At 48.8% G+C, this 18,602-nt stretch overlaps 2 protein-coding genes across 2 annotated transcripts in view; both read left to right on the forward strand.

Moving 5' to 3' along the window:
- LOC135200683 (uncharacterized) overlaps positions 1 to 18,602 on the forward strand; it is a 204,667-nt gene that overhangs the window by 99,856 nt on the left and 86,209 nt on the right. The window lies entirely within an intron of this gene.
- Positions 6,462 to 14,622, forward strand: LOC135200589 (exosome complex component RRP45-like). Its single transcript, XM_064229214.1, is given in 3 exon segments — positions 6,462 to 6,664; positions 14,334 to 14,483; positions 14,485 to 14,622. Coding segments are annotated over 3 exon segments (447 nt in total). The 5' UTR covers positions 6,462 to 6,490; the 3' UTR covers positions 14,608 to 14,622.

The raw sequence follows: 18,602 nt of genomic DNA on the forward strand, positions 1-18,602 counted from the left end.
GGTGCTGAAAACACCTGTTTTCAGTACCTCCGTCTTAGGATTTTGGAAACTTCATTTCCCTAAGTATCCTAATTGTCTTTTGATTTATTTACTTGATTTGTGGGCTAGGCATACGCTATCTTAAATTGATTTGAATTTGATTCATTTTTGCATAAATATCTGAATCTAGTTAGGCTAGTTTCAGACGGGGTTGTCTGCAAAGATAGGGTGTGGCTACCGAAAGCTTCGGTAGATCCGCACTTGGTATGTACGAGGGGTATGGGTCTTGCTTCTTTGTTGAGATTTGTCATGTAAGAGTGAGACTTTGTCTATTCCGTAAGGAAGACGTATGATTCCGTATGTACGCATTAATCAGTAAACATGTCTAATTCCGTAAGGAAGACGTATGATTCGTAGTACGCAATTAATCAGTAAGTAGGGTAGTTTGAATCAAAAGTCAGGGTAGTGAACCTGCTAACCTTCCTGTAGACTTTATTTGCCTAACCCTGTAGTATGGCCTACGGCTATGAATATGTCTACGAGAGGTGCTCGCTCTCATTCATTGCTGTGGGAAGTGCTACTTCTGTAATTGTTACTCCTAACCCTGCAGTGTTGCCTTCGGGCCCTAAGCAGTGTCTGTAGAGGAATTGCCCTTCTCTGATACTCTTTCGATTCGTATCTTAGAAATCGAAAGTGCTTGCTTTAGAGAGTAAAAGTGAAGTGCAGAAGTGCAGTGATACCCCTTGTGTAGTGGAGGAGGGTGCGTCAGATCGGCCTCGTTTCGCGCCTCTAGGCCGGGACCTCTGCTTGACTCCCAGGACCCGGGGAGGGAGCATGTCGAAAGCCATAAGGAGGGTTACAAGGAACCCCCACCGATCCTGGCGTGCCTTCGGCAGTTTCTGATGAAAATCCCCAGACTGCCAAAGTGCGCGTGCGCGTGCACGAATCCTGAAAGATTGCTTCTCGTCCTCCGAAGCGTCCTCCCCATGCAGGGGTTGGAGCTTTCGGAAGGACTCGCGCCCTCTAAATAGAAGCTTTATAGAAGAGGACGCTTCACGTCCTCTCTCTCTCTCTCGTTATGCGTTTCAGTGAGAAGTAAGAAGGCGAACGTCGCCCTGAACTCGTGTCCGTCTTTCCACCGAGAAATACGTAAGAGAAGTCATAGTAGCAGGAAGCTTTTGAGAGCGGACGCCCGGGACGCTCGGATGGACTCCAGGCGCGCGCGGGTGCACGCCAATGTGCGCGCCAGTGGACGCCAAGTGCGCGCCAGTGGACGCCAAGTGCGCGCCAGTGGACGCCGAGCGCGCTCCAGTGGACACCGAGCAGGGCTGCACCAGCGCACGCCAGGTGTGTCGCCTGGCTGAACGTTTCTGTTGAACTCTTCAAGCTCTTTGTTTTCAGATATGGGCCTAAAGAATGTTTATCTCTACCTCGGTGATACCTTCTACCTCACCTGCAAAGAATGTGAAGTAGGCAGTGCTTCGGAGGAAGTTTAAAGTGAACAGACAACTTCTTCTTCGAAAACCCAGCAAGACATCGGGTTTCGTGAATTCAAGAGGTCTCTGTCAATTAATATTGCTTTTCGCATAGGTGGATGGAGTTAAGGAAAGCTCAAGGGAAGATCTCGTTTGCTCTACCGCAACCTTTGCCATTCTGCCAATAAATTTAAGTTGCCACTACCGCAGTCAAGACTTTGCGATAAGGCAGTTACGGGTTATGTAAGGCTCGATGTCCTGCACGTCAGGACTCTCGGCAACGTTCAGTGGGATTCTTGCAAAGGCACTCAATCAAAAGGACGCTCTTCAGGAAAGCGCAAGACAGGACTTCCTTTGCCATACTGCCAATAAATTTTAAGCTTAGCAGGCATTAGTTGTGATCACGGGAGAGGAAGCTGGTTGGAGAGTTCTTCCTCTTCCCAGGATAATTTTGCAAGCTTTTTAGCCCATCTGAAAGGGTTTTCAGATGATAGATTTTAGTTAGTTTCTAGTCGGGACTACGCTGCCGAATTGAACATACGTCGTTCTACCTGCCGTAAGCCCAGTCTCTTAACAGGATTCTTGCCCCTTCCTCGTTTGAGACGGGAATCGAAAAAATTAAATGCTTGACTCCCTGGATTACGTTTTGTCAATTTCAGTGACTTTCCCCCATTGACAATATACTTTTTCGTTTTGTCAAGTAAGTGGGTATCCCCTCATTGACAAAATATCTCTTTGTCCCGTAAATGGGTTAGTTCTCATTGACACATCTCATTAACTTGATATTGCGTAAGCGAATAAGCTCTTATTGACAAGATTCGGAAGAGCACTCATTCGTCATTCGCAGACTCGTACAAGAAATAGACTTGTAGACTACGTCAATGAACGCTTATGTCCAGTAACATAAGAAGCTTGAGCTGACTGCTTCGATTCTCTTAAGTTTTGTTCATGAAACTTGCCTGTCAGATATGTATGTAGCTGTATTTCCGAATTCAGCTATATATATGTCTGCCAGGTAAGTATGAACAAAACTCTATTGTGATATAATTTCATATGATTTTGCTTGCTTATTTAACTTCTGGTTGGTTCAAGTCATATACGCTTGCTGTAGTTACTCTCGGATGGCAACCGAGAGGTCTATTGTCTATTTTAAGGACATTTAATCGTTACTCCCCTGCAGCCTTCCAGAGTTTCCGATTTATCTTTTTACCGTGTGTATGGTAGTGTTCTGACGACACAAACGCAATCTATATATTTAGCGTTTTCTGTTTCGCTTAAATATACCAGCTTGAGAGTCTTTCTGCTCAAAACAAAAAATAACGGACTATTTCTTCGTAGAATAGGGTAGCTGGCAACCCAGACATAAAGTTAAGAGACGACGTTCGTAGCTGCTGGCTGCTGCTGTCACGCTGTGTCTGTCCTCCAGTCCAACCGAGCCAGTAACAGATCGTGCGCTGTCATGCGCGGTAGGTTACGTGTCTCTCTCCTGCGGGATTGACTGACTAACCGTATCTCTGTGGCTGGCGGTTACGTCTCTCCTGCGGGATTGACTGACTAACTGTATCTCTGCCCTACAATCACGGACTTTAGCCTAAGATTGAGGGATTTCTTACGTGAATGAATAAACGTTGCATCGTTTTGCCTTTACTATGTTCAACAGAGTTATCTCTTAATCCTTTCGGTGCTCGTTACCGCACGGTATAGAACTACGAGTCTACCGCAACATTGCACTTATATATGCTCTCCTGCTTAGGCAAAGCGCAGCCTTATTAGGGAAGTAAGCATACTCGGGGAGGGAATGGATGAGCTTGCTGGGGACCATTTCCTTCCTGAAGAAGTTTGTTTCCCCGAATAGACTGCAATTCAAGGACCACAGTTTTCTCCTACCGGGAAACTGAAATATTATTCAAGATCTAGGAATGATTCTGAACATCTCTCAGTGCGTTTATCACCTGAGGTGATAGAAAGAAGGTGCCGGACATCTGGATAGGGTTTCAGATGTCTTGGATCTTAATCTGAAAGAAGTAAAAGCGATTCGGTAGTCCCTCCATCCTCGTAACGAGTTTTGGGAACCAGTGGTCCAGATCAAACTCTGATATTCCACAGCTCTCTCATATCTTAAGAAGTATCTTCTCGTCCTGTTCGAGGTTTACGAGAAAGCTATTATAACAAACAGGCGTAGAATGTAACGATCCTCTAGAGGTTCGTTACAGGATTGCAAAAGTCCGTACGAATCGTCTAGATCGACAGGCAGCAACTATTGACTTCCGAGTGGAATCTTTCTTTAGAAGTAAGTTGAGAGTTGTGGAGACTTTAGGGACGCCCTTTCATTCTTCTCTTCGATATGTTGAGGACGAAGAGGCTTCTTCTTTTCTGCTCCCTTATTCTCGATCCGAGATCAGGTACCATTAAACGCCATCCATGATATTGAACGGGGATGGGATATTTAGTCTCTTTTCCCCTTTTTTCAATCTCTTAGAAATGTAATAAGAGGATTTATGACGTCACAGGGAGCGACAATGACGCTGATCGCCCCATGTTGGCCTTCAGGATCCTGGATTCACAGAGGTCACATACTTCCTAGTTCACTTTCCAAGGACCTTTTCCGAGAGAGTCGGTCTACTCTAACTCGAAAGGTACCTATAACTACCTATATACATCTCCGCTCTGAGTCTGACTACGTTCAGGCTATCGAGATGTTGACAGGAATAAGATTACCGTCTTCCATTTCCGTCTGAAGAATGGGATAAGCTGGCAGTCACAACTATTAAAGAATACGCAAATATGTTGTTGATGGCCTTTGGGCTCAGAGATTTGCGTCTGTCAAACAACAAAGCCCTTCACGATCTCTTTGAGTTCTGTGGAATCTCGAACCTCGCTCATCATCTACTTTTTGTCTCACCTGTTTTCTCGGAGTCAGACACTCGTGCGAGATCAGGCGACATATAGTAGCCCTGAGTTTCTTGTTGACGAAGTCGGTTGCGTTTATACACCCCCGATGATCGTGTAACATGAGACCAGGTTGGACTGTCAGGCATTCTTCCTTCGGGACTGAATCGCCTTTTTGCTCCTCGCTCCTTTCTCCTGGCACCAGAAGCTCGAGTCAGGAGTTGATTCGCTGACGACGTTGGGTTGCGTTGATACACCCTCAAGGTTTGCTTAGATTGAATCACCCAGGCAGTCCAGACACTCATCCTTCAGCGAAGAATAGTGCCTTATGGTCTTCAGGGTACAGCCTTGCTGTCCTTGATTCGTCTGACTGGTCAACTGGTCGGTCACCTGACTTTAGTAACAGACGGACTGACTGTGCATGTCCAGATCGAAGCTTTCAATATGGAACTTAGACGTAGTCTGAAGTTCTTGATGTCAAAGCATTCGAACCTCTCCTACCTGTTAACTTCTTGCATGTGATCAGGAAGGCCTTCTTCTAACCACCCTAGATACGACAAAGAGGGTTAGTGAGATTTTAAGCCATCGTCACAAGTTTTGGCTTTAGAGAACACAAGGCGGTGTGCTCTCTAACCCTTCCGTTGTGGCCTAAGAATGGTAACCCGTTTTGTCCTTGGGGCCAGGAGCTTGGAAGCAAGGATGCACAAGTTAGTGGGCAGGAGCCAGAGAGAGTCCTGTGCCCTGTCGGGTCTCTAAGTTTTATCTACATAAAACTCAAGAAAGTCGAAGTCATTCGGGCAATCTGCAGTGTTCCGAAAAAGACCAGACTTGCCATATCGAAGAACAGCCTGGCTTTAGTGTTAAGGAGTTCTTTCAAAAAATGCTCCTTCATTGTGTTGCACAAAGATTTGAAATCTTTTTATCTGAATGCTCACGAGTGAGGGAGGGCGCGGCTCGGAAGCATTTCAAACAGAGCATGGCACTCAGCAAACCATCCTGAGTACCATGTTTTAGCGAAGCAACTCTGTGTTCACTTCACACTCCCTGCGAGATGTGAAGATGGCATATGAGATCTGCTGCTCGCTAGGGCCATACGTGTCTGCAGACACAATCTTGGGGCAAGAAGTACCACTCATCCTATCCTGTAGAAAATGGTTAGGAAGAGCTCTTAATTTAGTTGTTGAGTCGCCGACAACGGCGACTTCTTAACTCTTAAGCCTTAGTTAACACACCTTAACTTTGGCTAGGTTGGTCAGGTGGTGATATATATATTTAATATATATATATTTATTTTACTTCTTAGCCCTCATGGTATGGTCAATATGTCTAGTCACGTCGTGGTCTCGCCCCTGTTGACAGATCATCTGGAGTGCACCAGCTATATAGGTCTCTACCTCGCTGGCAACTCTAGTAGCACAAGCAGACTTACGTGGCAGTACACGAAGCCAGCTATGCTAACAGGTGGAACCAAGATGTAAATCATCTGCATGCATTTGTTTCCCAAAATCCTTCTATTCTGTCCCTTCCCACCTCCAAAGGTGGGATTCAGCTATATATATATCTGACAGGTAAGTTTCATGAACAAAATGATATTGTTATGATACAATAAAGTTTGTTCATACTTACCTGGCAGATATATATAATCAAGTACCCCACCCACCCTCCCCTCAGGGGACAGTGGAAATAAAAATTATGAATACAAAATGGGAATGGTTCCTGATACCCGCCTCCCAGCGGCGGGAATGGGTACTAACCACCTGGCGACCACTGCGTGTGTCGGAAAGTTTTTTAAAATTCTGTCGGACTTCAGAAAATACAGCTATATATATATCTGCCAGGTAAGTATGAACAAACTTTATTGTATCATAACAATATCATTTTATTGAAGGGTTTTTTTGCGCCAGTTACTTTTAGGTTTATTGAAGGTTTTCAATTGACATTATGAACTAAGTACATATATATAGACACTCCAGATTATGCTGTCGGCTACTTGAGTATACTGGCTTATTAGTGGAGTTATTTGATAAAAATTATTTTCTTATGGGGCCTTGCTGCGGTATGTACGTACCTGCAATTTTGTGTATGTAAACAATTTAAATTTACGGTTCAGTGGTGTTTATTATACATTTTTTCTACTTTTAGGTAAAATGAAGGAAATCCCTTTGAGTACTTGTGAACGGGAGTCTGTCATATCAGCAATATCTCGAGGGGTTAGGCATGACAACCGGGCATTCCTAGAAGTTCGTCATATAAAAGTCAGCTTTGGCAAAGACTATGGCAGTTGTACAGTAACTCTTGGCCAGACAAGAGTTTTAGCTCAGGTAAGGTTTGCTATGTGAATAAGATGAGGATATACTTTGTGCACCATTTACATTATTTGAGTTTTTGTAACCTGAAGCAATAAGATAGTATTTTGTGTAGTATTTTGTGTATCTTACGGGATACTAGAAATATAATTTGTTTTTTGTTCCGACACGGCATACAAACCTTCGGTCCTTTTACAATAGGAAGGTACTAGCGGCAGCTTGGATAGGTCGTAAGCTTTCGAACAAGGGTTCGGTAGTTAACTGCTTGTCCGACAGGCGGCCGCGCGCTGCGCGACTGGGAGGTAAACAAACCACTTTTGCTTTCGGCCTCACAGCGAAGGTGGACGTGTGTGTTCGACGCTCTCTGCCCGCGTTCTCGTCGTTTGCTTTCTTGAGTATATGGTTGTGTTTGTGTATGAAAGAATTCATTGTAAGTACAATCATTTCTCTCTTTTCATATTAATTGAACTGCAATTAATTAATGATGGAATCTCCTCGCCTCGCTACCCCACGGAGACTATGCCCGGGTACCGAAGGGCGTAAATGCGGGAAGTTCCGCTCTCTCACGGAGATAGACCCTCATATTGTGTGCTCGGTGTCGGGGGCGCGAATGCTCCCGAGCCGACCCTTGTAATGTGCTTATTAATTGGTCGGAGGCGCAGTGGATTTTGTATGAGGGCAGGAGGTAGCGAAGGCCTGCAAAGGAGTCGTCGGAAAGCTCTCCCGCGACTCCTTTCGTGACGGACACTTCGTCTTCTTTCCTGCCGCCCGCTCAACTTCCACGTCTCGCGCCTTCCCCTTCGGGGGGGGTGTCTAGGTCCTTCTCCTCTCCTGAAGTGTCGAGAGTGGAGGAGGGCGCTGGATACCCTGACGTAGAGTTGTACTCTGGGTCCTCTATCCGTTGTCCTTCGTCTTCGCGCGAACGGGTAGAGGATCCTTCTAATCACCCGACTTTTGCCTCCTCAGGTGCGGTTGCCTGCGAAGGATGACCTCGGACAGGTGTGGGCATCGTTTGGGGCTGCAGGGCGTGCCGAGTGTCCAGGGGCTGCTCTACCATCTCGCTGGCTCCGTGGCGGTCACCCATGCAACGGTCACGACCACCACCACGACCATTACAACACCCGGCTACGCTTCACCTCCTCACCTGGTGTACACCCAGCACGCGGTCTCTGTGACACCCACTACATCGGTGCAGGGGCCAGTCGCCGTAACTCGGGGGAGTGTGATGCCGCCGCCTGTGTTTGCCGTGCTGCCGCGACCGGACTTCGTGTGCCCGAAGAGCTCGCCCCTGGACCTCCCACCGGTACCTAGGATGTCTGTGCGCTGGTCCGCCCATGTAGACCGCCTACACAGTCTGCCGTACCTGATGTACCTGCCCAGCTGCTGTCCACGGACGTGACGTGGACCACTGCTGCCGTTCCTGTACCTGCTCCTGCGGTTTTCTGCCGTTCCTGTGATGCCTGCACCTGCTGATGTTGTTCCTGTTTCTGGCGCCGCTGCTCCCGATGCTGATCTGTTCGGACAGGTAGCGTCCGGGCCTGTTGCTTCGGCAACAGCAGCCCCGGCTCCGCTCTGGGATGACAAGATCTGACGTCGGTCCTGAGAAGGTTGACGAGGAAGAAGAAGGAGAGGAGGAAGGTGTCGTCTTCGTCTTCATGTCTTCTTCGTCTCGTCGTCGTCTGCCGCCGCTTCCCCTTCGTCTTCTAAGGCTCCCCTGCCGCAAGAAGAAGAAGGTCGCCTATCCCCCCCCCTAAGAAGTCTCCTTCGGGAACTTCTAAGGGCCCGTCTCGCTCGCCGGTGAGACGGGGGGGTTCTTCCGCTGGTCACCCAGCTCCTTCGGGGGCAGGACCCGTCTCTTCTTCCGCAAGGAAGAAGACTACGGGGACCAGAGGAGTGCCGGCTAACAAACCGGCACTTCCTCACCTGCTGTCAGTGGTTCGGCCACAGCAGCAGGGTCCGTCTCGGCCTCCGTTCGTTCGCGAGGTAGGCCGAGTGTATGGTCGCTTACCAGCGACCGTGCAGCCAGGAACCAGACCTCTGAGTTCGCTCAGCGTCAGGTTCACGGCACGGGGCGGAAGACTGGTGACAGCCGCTCACGCGACTCTCACCAGACCAGCTCTCGCTCTTGCGGCGAGCAGGCTGGCTACCCGGGCGGACGTGACGGTCCATGACCGGCCACGGGCTGAGGCTGGGAAGAGGTCCCCCCAGTTCGCCGGCACCAGCCACGGCTGGTACCAGCGAACTGACGCACCGTGAGGATACGCACGATCTCACCGTGACAGTGGAGCTCGCCGGTCGCCTGACCGTCACTCTCACAGAGAGCGATCGGGTACGGCGACCAGCACCAGCTCCTCGGACACACGAGACCGGAGCCGCTGTTCTCGGTCCCGCCGTGCTCCACAGCGAGACGGCTCGACTAGGTCTGCAGCTCGATCGCCACGCGGGTTGGCGATCGCCTGCAGTCTTCCAAGCCCGCTGGTTCTGCCAGCGAGCGAGGAGGGAGCGTCAGGTCTGCCTCTTCCATACCTTCAAACCTCCTCGGATTATACACCGGGAGGGGCGAGGTATTGAGAGTGATCGTGAGGGGTGCGCCCCTCAGGATCCCACCACGGCGTCGTACGTACCAGGCACGGTTCTCGGACCAGCCAGGTCGTACGCACAGGTGGTTGGAGCAGACCGAGAGGGGTCTGTCGCTGTTCTCTCTTGAGGAGGAGGGTCTCGGGAGTTGCCCCTGTGGAGGGACTGGACGGTCCAACTCCGCAGGAAGCAGTTCACTCCTGAGATCCAGAGGAACTTTGCGAGGTTATTGCGCTGATTCGTCGCAGCAACGACCTCACGGAAGGATCGCTGCTCCCACCTTCCGAGCCCACGTCCTGGCTCGAGTCGTTCTGGGGCCCGAAGAGGGAACCCAGACCGACGGTGGGTTTGCCGCGTTATGAGCTGCCGGACTCAGTGCTGGACCAGGTTGAATCGCTTGTCTCCGGACAAGACGGCTCTCTCAAGTCTGGCAGGTCGAGCAAGCTGCTTCCACCTCCTCTGCTGCGACAGCGGCGTTTTTTACGTGCCATCTGAAGACCCGATGCCGCCCAAACAGGTGAACCCGGAGTTAGCCAGGCTAACTTCGGTGTGTCTCTGCAGCAGCTCCTGTCCGAGAACCGGTGGTTCTCGCAGCAAGAGACATTCGACCTGGAATCTACCGCCATGGCAGCTTTCCAGGCCGTCTCCTGGCTAGATCTGTGGTCCCTCACAGTATCTAAGATCGCAGCCAACTCCGGGGGAATTTCTCCCGAAGATGACTCGGCCTTCAGGAGACTTTTGCCAGTCTGGGGGAGGAGCCATCTCCTTCCTTGCCCACCAGACGGTGAACCTGTGGGCCAACCTGGTTCTCCGACGAAGGGACGCTGTCCTTACTCGGTTTTCCAGGGCGGCCGGGCGTGAAGCGGCGTTGGGACTTCGCAACGGACCTTTACGGAGTTCCACGTCTCTCTTCCCAGGAGAGATGGTGGACGCTGCGGTGGACAGACGGCGCACCGACTACAGTGACCGTCTGGTTCACCAGGCAGTCTCGAAGGCCTCTGGGCAGCCTTGGACTGCGGCCAAGTCTAACGGCTCGGCTAGCGCTTCCTCGGTGGCTAAGACGGTAGCTGCGTCGAAGCCCCGTGGAATGACTCTGTCTTCTTCGACTTCTAGTAAGGAGAGCCGTAACCAGCCCTTCTCCCAGCCCTCCTCCTCCCGTGGAGGCTCTGGGAGGAAGTCGAAGAAAGGGGGGGAAACGCTAGGGACGGCGTTCCCCCTCACCTGCTGCCGGAAGTGGGGGGGTGCCTGGCCAGCCATTGGGCAACTTGGCCAGCGCTACGGCGCCGAGACCTGGATTGTAGATGTCCCTTCGGCAGGGAGATCTATTACCCTTCGAATCTCGGTCACCCCTCACCTCCACCCGGTCCAACAGCAGGCGTACGTTCCATGGCATCGAAGGACGTAGCATTGAGACAGGAGATCAAGACCATGCTGAGCAAGAGAGCTGTAGAATCGTTCACGGATCAATCCACCGGGCTTTTACAGTCGACTCTTCCTGGTGGAAAAGTCTATACGGGAGGCTGGCGCCCGGTGATAGATCTCTCTCCCTGGAACCGGTTTGTTCGCCAGACCCGGTTCACGATGGAGACGGCACGCTCAGTGCTCGACTCTATCAGGGGGGAGAACGATTTCATGCTTTCAGTGGACTTGAAGGATGCGTATTTCCAAATACCCATTCATCAGTCCTCTAGAAAGTACCTCTGCTTCATCCTCGACGGGACGGCGTGTACCAGTTCAGGCCACTTTGCTTCGGTCTCTCAACCGCCCCACAGGTGTTCACGCAGTGTTCACTCTGGTGTCTGCTTGGGCCCACTCGCACGGGATACGTCTGATGGGGTATCGCGCCGATGCGTTAGCCTGCGGAGCTCGCTCGCAGTGACTACAGGACATGGATCGACTGCTTCGAGTTCCGTCACGATCTGGGGATCGTTGTGGAACTTCGAAAGTCCGATCTCGAGCCCAAGCAGAGGATGAAGTACCTGGTTATGCTGCTCGAACACGAGCAGGGCGAGTCTTCCCCGCAGACTCGCGGATTAGCAATTCAGGGAGGCAGCCAACCAGTTCCTGTCTCGGCAGGAACGGGTAGCTCAGCGATGGCAAGTCGTGATCGGACACCTGTCGTCACTCGGGAAGACAGTCCCTAACGGGCGTCTTCACTGCGGTCTCTTCAGGGAGACTAAAGGAGAGTTGGTCAACAGGCGACGGATCCCCCAAGCTTTCCATTGTCACTGACACAGGAGGTGAGGCAGGACCTAGCCTGGTGGTCCTGGACGACAGGAACCCTCTTAAGAGGAGTGCCTCTGCGCCACTCTCCCCCCGGACATGCAGCTGCTCTCAGACGCATCGACCGAGGGATGGGGTGCGCACACTGGAGGAGTTGCTGACTTCAGGAGTGTGGTACGAGAACGACAAGCACCTTCACATCAATGTACTGAAAACTCAAGGCAGCGTTCCTCGCTCTCCAAGAGTTCCAGGACCTCTGATGGGACACTCAGTGGTGTTGATGTGCGACAACACCACGGTGGTGGCTTACGTCAACAAACAGGGGGGCCTAGTGTCCTCTCCCGTTGTACCAGTTGACTCGGCAGGTGCACGAGTGGGCCGAGGCACACTCAATAGAGCTGTCGGCACGCTACATTCCAGGGAAGGAATGTAGTAGCAGACACGCTCCAGCCGTCGGGATCAAGGGATAGGGACCCGAATGGTCTCTACACCAGGACGTGGCGGAAAGGCTCTTCGACCTGTGGGGGCGACCAGTCGAGGATCTGTTCGCCACCCCCCGGCACAACAGGAAGCTCCAGTGGTGTTCTTCTCGGCCGTTGCCTGGACCATGGGCAGATGCAGAGGAGGCTACTTCAACAACCACCCGTGGGACAAACCTTTTCGGCCTATGCCTTTCCCCCAGTTTCACCCTGATTCTGCTAAGAAGGTGATCAGTCTGAGCCACTGGGTCACCCCGAATCTCAGAATGATCCTGATGGCTCCCAAATGGCCACAGGCCATTTGGTATCCGTTGGTATCCGGACCTGCTGGCTCTTCTCGCAAGAGAACCGAGAGAGATTCCCCTTGGCACATCCTTTCTCATGCCCAGCCACCAAACGTCGAGCGGTACCGGACCCCACCGAGCAGTCCAGTCCCCTACGTCTTCACGGCTGGCTGTTTTCCAACATCTCTTGCGAACGAGAGGTTTTTTTTCGTAGCGCAGCAACAGAGATGGCTGGAAACGTCCGTCAGTCCTCTGCAGCTGTGTACCAGGGGAAGTAGGCCGTCTTCTGTGGTTGGTGCGTAGACGGGGCCTATCTCCTCTCAGAGCCTCTTCAGCAGGTAGCGGATTTCCTCGTTTTCTTCGCCGCCAGAGAAGCTCCTCTCAGTTCCCACAGTCAAAGGATACAGAGCCGCCTTGACGCTCGTCCTGAAACTGACGGGATTGGACATCTCGAACTCGTTCGAGATCTCCTTACTTAGGAGGAGCTTCGAAAGGTCTTGCCCACCCAGGGAACTCACAAGCCCTCTTCTTGCTGGACCTGGCATCGGCGAAGAGAGTACGGGAACTTCATGCCGATAATGATACGGATGAGATGCTGCTTTGTCCTGGGAGGACGCTACTGGCGCTATCTGAAGAGACTCGACAACCAGCACCTCGGGCCTGAGTGTCGAAACGAACGCCTCTTCGTTAGCACCGGGGTCACCAAGAAAGAAAGTATCAAAGAACACTTTCGTCCTGGCTGCGTGAGGTCATCAGGAGGGCGTATGAGGCTGATGGTAGTGACGACATCCGTACGGTCCCGTCCGAGAGCTCACGAAGTCAGAAGTATTGGCCCCTCGTTGGCGTTTCGTAAGAACTTCTCCGTGGCGCAGGTATGGAAGGCAGGGGTCTGGTACAACCAGACCACCGGCACCTTCCTTATACCTTTTGGATATTGCCCCACAGGTCCTTGGATCGGCTTTCCTTAGGACCCGTCGGTGGCTGCTCAACACGTCGTCTAGCTAGCTAACCCAGACCCTAGCAGGCTGAACAGCATCGAGTCCTGGTGTTACTGTATGAATAGATAGTAAATGAGAGAGTGACCTGGCTTCTCTTTCTATCTTTTCTACCCTCTACCTGTGGGTAGAGGGATACGGTCATCACCCTGCTGGATAAGGACGAGATGCCGGTGAGCTATATGACAGAGCCCCATCCTATCCCTTTCACTAGGGAGAGGAGCAGAATATCCACCATTCCTACAAGGGGGGGGAAGTGGATGCCTACAGGAGTCAAATCCATGACTTTATATTTGCTCCTGTACAGGAACAAGTTCTTACATGCTGGTACGAAGAGATACGCTTGCCTCTCTCTTAGTACTCTCGGTTCCAGAGGTCTGACCATTGATCCTGCGGTGCACACCCCGATCAAATCGGACAGAGGCTGGATCCCTCCCTCGCTCTTACGACCAGGGAGGCTTCCAAGGTTGGGCGAACACCAGTCTGTTCACAAAAGACTCAGATTCCACCCACCAAGAAGTGAGTCTTCCTATTGTAAAAGGACCGAAGGTTTGTATGCCGTGTCGGAACAAATGCCAATTTGTCCAAAATTGCTTTTGCATTTTTCCTAACTATACAAACCTGAGGTCCTTTTACACATAGCCCGCCCCACCTCATGCCACCCCTCACTCTCTGCAGTTTTTGCTTGGGCCAAAAGCAAAAGTGATTTGTTTACCTCCCAGTCGCGCTTTGCGCGCGCTGTCGGACAAGCAGTTAACTAAACCGAACCCCTTGTTCGAAAGCTTACGACCTATCCAGCTGCCGCTAGTACCTTCCTATTGTAAAAGGACCTCAGGTTTGTATAGTTAGGAAAAATGCAATTTTGGACAAATTGTCCATTTTGTATGTTTTTAAGTGACATTTTTAATTTTTGTTGTCAAGGAAGATTTTCAAGGCTGGAATAATGGCAAGGCTCTCTTAATTATTTATTTTTTAAAACTATTTTTGTATTTTCTTATTTGTGTTGCATCACCCTTCTGATATCTTACTCTTTGGGGAACAATCTTTTGGTGTAGTATTATTTAAAGACAATATTTGTGTATATTTTAATTCAAGATTATTCAATAAAATAACCATATGATTGCAGGTAACATGTGAGGTCGTTGAACCTAGGCCATCTCGTCCTAATGAAGGGAAAATTTCAATAGCTGTTCACCTATCTCCGATGGCAGCTCCACATTTTGAAGCAGGAAGGGGTATTGACCTTGTGGATGAATTACAGCAAGTTCTTGACAGGGAATATTAAAGAGTCAAGATGTCTTGATGTGGAGTCCCTGTGTATCATGGCAGAAGAAAGTGTTTGGCAGTTTCGTGTTGATGTTACTGTAAGTGGTGATAATGGCATCTTTTATTATCTTTAGTTTTGCACTCTAAAGTCCCAAAGATTCTAATTGTGAATTTGATTTAATTGTTCACACCTTCACTCTGTGAAAGATGAGAATTATAAGCTATTTTCTTAAATATTAAAAACCTATGTGAAAGATGAGAATTATAAGATATTTTCTTAGATATTAACAACCAATTTAAGGTACTTGGTTATAAAAAGTCCTGTTATAAAAAAGAGCTTGATTAAACAAATAAATATCAAAATGTCATGTGAAGGTAGCTTTAAAGTGGACTTATCATCATAATTTACTATGTGTCTGTTCCCCACTCCTTTACTCATAACCAGTGAGGTTCACTTTATGTATTTTAAATTGCACAGTAACAAACTTGATTATATGGAATAAATCTCACTACTGTTAAAGTTAGCTTAAATCTTCATGCCATTAAGTGTGATCTGCATTCAAATTAAACAAAATAGTGCTTGCCTAACTTGTTAGGACTGTTCTGTTCTTTAATCAATTGTTTCCAACTAGGTGGAGTTGAAATTATGTGGTCAGAATTCATGTCGTGCCCTGTGCAGATGACGTGTGTAGGTGTTCGTAATAATTTTGACTACAACTTTTTGCAATTCAAACTACATTCTGCATAAAGCTAGACAATCCACTATTTTATTAGAACAACCTGCAATACTTAGAAATATTTGTTGTACAATCTTCAGCAACTGTTAGTATGAAACATTGCTTTAATAAGTCCTTGATAATCTGCTGGTTATTGCACTGCAGCTGAGGCTTGGACTACCTATAAACATCATTAGGTAATATGGACAAATCAGCGATGTTGCGATTCATATGCTTGATATAGACTGAGAAGTGGTCCAAGGAAAAACCTGTGGCTAACTGATCTGGCAACTGCTGATCCGCAACTATGAGATGCCCACTGTATTTGCAGGGGGTTGTCTGGTATACATTCCCTGTGAATACGGGGGAATTGTTTATACTGTACTGTATATGTAAATGTGTATACATGCATTTGTATAATATATATATATATAAAAAATCACAGTAGATGCACGTGAATTCATTAAATAAGCGAATACCACCAGGAAAATGATAGTCCGAAATCCAAGCGCTTTCGTCTTTACTAAGACATTGTCAAGGAGCTAATGAAATACAATTGGAGGGAAAGGTCTCAGGTACACAACAAGATCAAGAATACCAGATGGTTAATTGTTAAAAGGGTAGAAACTAAAAGAGATAATCCAGGATTATCGGATATCACACGGTCACATACCTAAACAGATTTGACCCTAACCGAAATTACAAAGTATCTTTACAGTCCAAAACATGTAAAAACTGAATATTTGTTCCGACACGGCATACAAACCTTCGGTCCTTTTACAATAGGAAGGTACTAGCGGCAGCTGGATAGGTCGTAAGCTTTCGAACAAGGGTTCGGTAGTTAACTGCTTGTCCGACAGGCCGCGCGGCCGCGCGCGCGACTGGGAGGTAAACCAAATCACTTTTTTGCTTTCGGCCTGCTGGCGTGTAGACGTGTATCATCGCTCTCTGCCCGCTTCATCGTCGTTGCTTTCGCATGGGTGTGGTTTTTCTTTTTCTATTTATCTAGTGAAACTGAATTGTAAGTACAATCATTTCATATTTATTTCCATTGAATTCAATTGTGAATTAAAGGATCTTGGTTTCTCCGCGCCCTCCGATTACCCGAGTGCCGGGACTGAAGGGCGTAAGTGCGGGAATTCATTTTCCCAGAAATGATCCTCGTATTGTGTATGCTCGTGCAAGGGCGGGAGAGCGCTCGCTCCGAGCTTATATTTTGGTTGAAAAATGTGTAGATGAAAATCGTAAGTAAGTGCCTTTTCATTTATTTTTTTTTTTGACCTGTATGCTCGTTGCCGAGCGAATGCGCTCGGCACGAAAACTTATTCTGTATGGAAGTGGAATCGCAAGTACAGTATTCTTTTTCATTTTCATATATTTATTTTGATTGTAGCAATACTCATTTTGGATCAGTTTCCGCTCTTACCCGGAAATTGATCCTTTCCCCTTTTTATTTGAATGAAGTGAAATCGCAAGTGCAGTTCTTTTTCATTTTCATATTTTTGTACAAGTAACTTACCCAGCAGATATATACTTAGCTATAGACTCGGTCGTCCCGACAGAATTTCAAAACTCGCGGCACACGCGACAGGTAGGTCAGGTGATCCACCATTCCCGCCGCTGGGTGGCGGGGTCTGGAACTATTCCCGTTTTCTAAGCCATAATTTCTCTGTCGGTTGAACGGACAACACCTATTGTTCGTTTCCTCCATCTTGGATTTCAACTCGTTTGCCGAGAATTTGGATTGGTTTTTTTTGGTGACGTATTCTGTTTTTCTCGGGCTTGGCATACGCTTATTGTGGACTGTTTTTCGACTTTGGTTTTGACTACTCTTTCACGATGTCTGACGCTAAGGCTTCACCGAGTGTTAGAGTTTGCAGTAGGAAGATTGTAAGGTTAGGCTGCCTAAATCGGCATTAGATCCTCATAGTATTTGCGCTAAATGCAGGGAGAATGAATGTTCTTTTATTAACACCTGTGTTGAATGCGAGAACCTTACGGAGCTTGAATGGAAGGAATTATCATCATATGTTAGGAAGCTGAGTTGAGAGAGATAGAGTGAGAAAGCTTCAGCTAGGTCATCTAGTAGATCTTGCTCCTTAGAACAAGAAATTAACTCTCCTTCTAACAATTTTCCCTTAGCCTCAGCTGCTTCTCCCTGTTCTGAATCCAAAGATTCTTCGTCAGAGAGGGAAAATGTAAAAGCTTCAATTAAGAAACTTCAAGCTCAGCTACGAGCTCTAAACCAAGGTAAGAGTGGTGATAGTGACTTGTGCAGTGTCCCCAGTGCAGTGGAGGGGGCGTCTGGACCGGTTCCTCATTGCTCCTAGGCCTAGACCGCTTCCAAACTCCCCCAGGACCAGGGAGGAGGAATGTCGAAAGCCGCAGGGAGGATGCAGAACATCCCCAACGGTCAGGCGTCCCTTCGGCAGATCCTGTTGTTAAGTCCCAGGCTGCCTCGGATTGCCGCAGAAAAGGCGTCCTAAAGGAGTGTTTTGTTCATGAAACTTACTTGGCAGATATATATATAGCTGTATTCTCCGAAGTCCGACAGAATTTCAAAACTCGGCACACGCAGTGGGCGGCCAGGTGGTAGTACCCATTCCCGCCCCCGCTGGGAGGCGGATATCAGGAACCATTCCCATTTTCTATTCATATTTTTTCTGTCGCCGGTCGGTAAACACCTGTTTACAGACCTCCGCCCAGGATTTTTGGATTTGACTCGTTATAAGTATCTGGATTGACTTTTGGTTTTGACTCTGGATTGTTGGATTGGCATACGCGATAGTGGACTGTTTTTGGATTTTGGATTGGCTTTTCTATGAACGTGATGTCGGGATCAAGTTCAGTGAGCTTCAGAGTGTGTGGGAGGAGTGATTGCAAGGTGAGGCTACCGAAATCATCGGTAGACCCCCACACAGTATGTATGGGGTGTAGGGGGCATGTTGTTTGCTGGTTGATCGTTGCATTGAATGGGCAAAAGTTTGACTGAGGATGAATGGAAGGTGTAAATGAATCCTATCGGCGTAAGTTGGAGCGCGATAGGATCAGGAGGTCTTCCTCTAAGAGCGGTTTCTACGACGAAAGGTAAGGGAAGTAACATTTCGCCTATATTCACCAGTAGAATTTGCTTCACCTAATCCTGTTTTGTTGCCATGAGGGGCCCTAGTTCTGTGTCTGGAGAAGGTAATGCCCTTTCTCTGATTCTAGAGTCATTGCGCACTCTAGAGTCCAAAGTGTTGGCCCTTGAAAACGGCTCGAGTAAAGTGTGTGATCGTGCCCTAGTGTTGTGGAGGGGGCGTCAGATCGGCCCCATAATGCCTCTAGGTCTAGACCTCTGTCGGACTCCCAGACCTCAGGGAGTGGGCATGTCGAAAGCCGCAAGAGGGTTTACGGGGGCTCCCCACCATCTG

Source organism: Macrobrachium nipponense, chromosome 27 (genome assembly GCF_015104395.2).
Source record: "Macrobrachium nipponense isolate FS-2020 chromosome 27, ASM1510439v2, whole genome shotgun sequence".
Lineage (NCBI taxonomy): Eukaryota > Metazoa > Arthropoda > Malacostraca > Decapoda > Palaemonidae > Macrobrachium > Macrobrachium nipponense.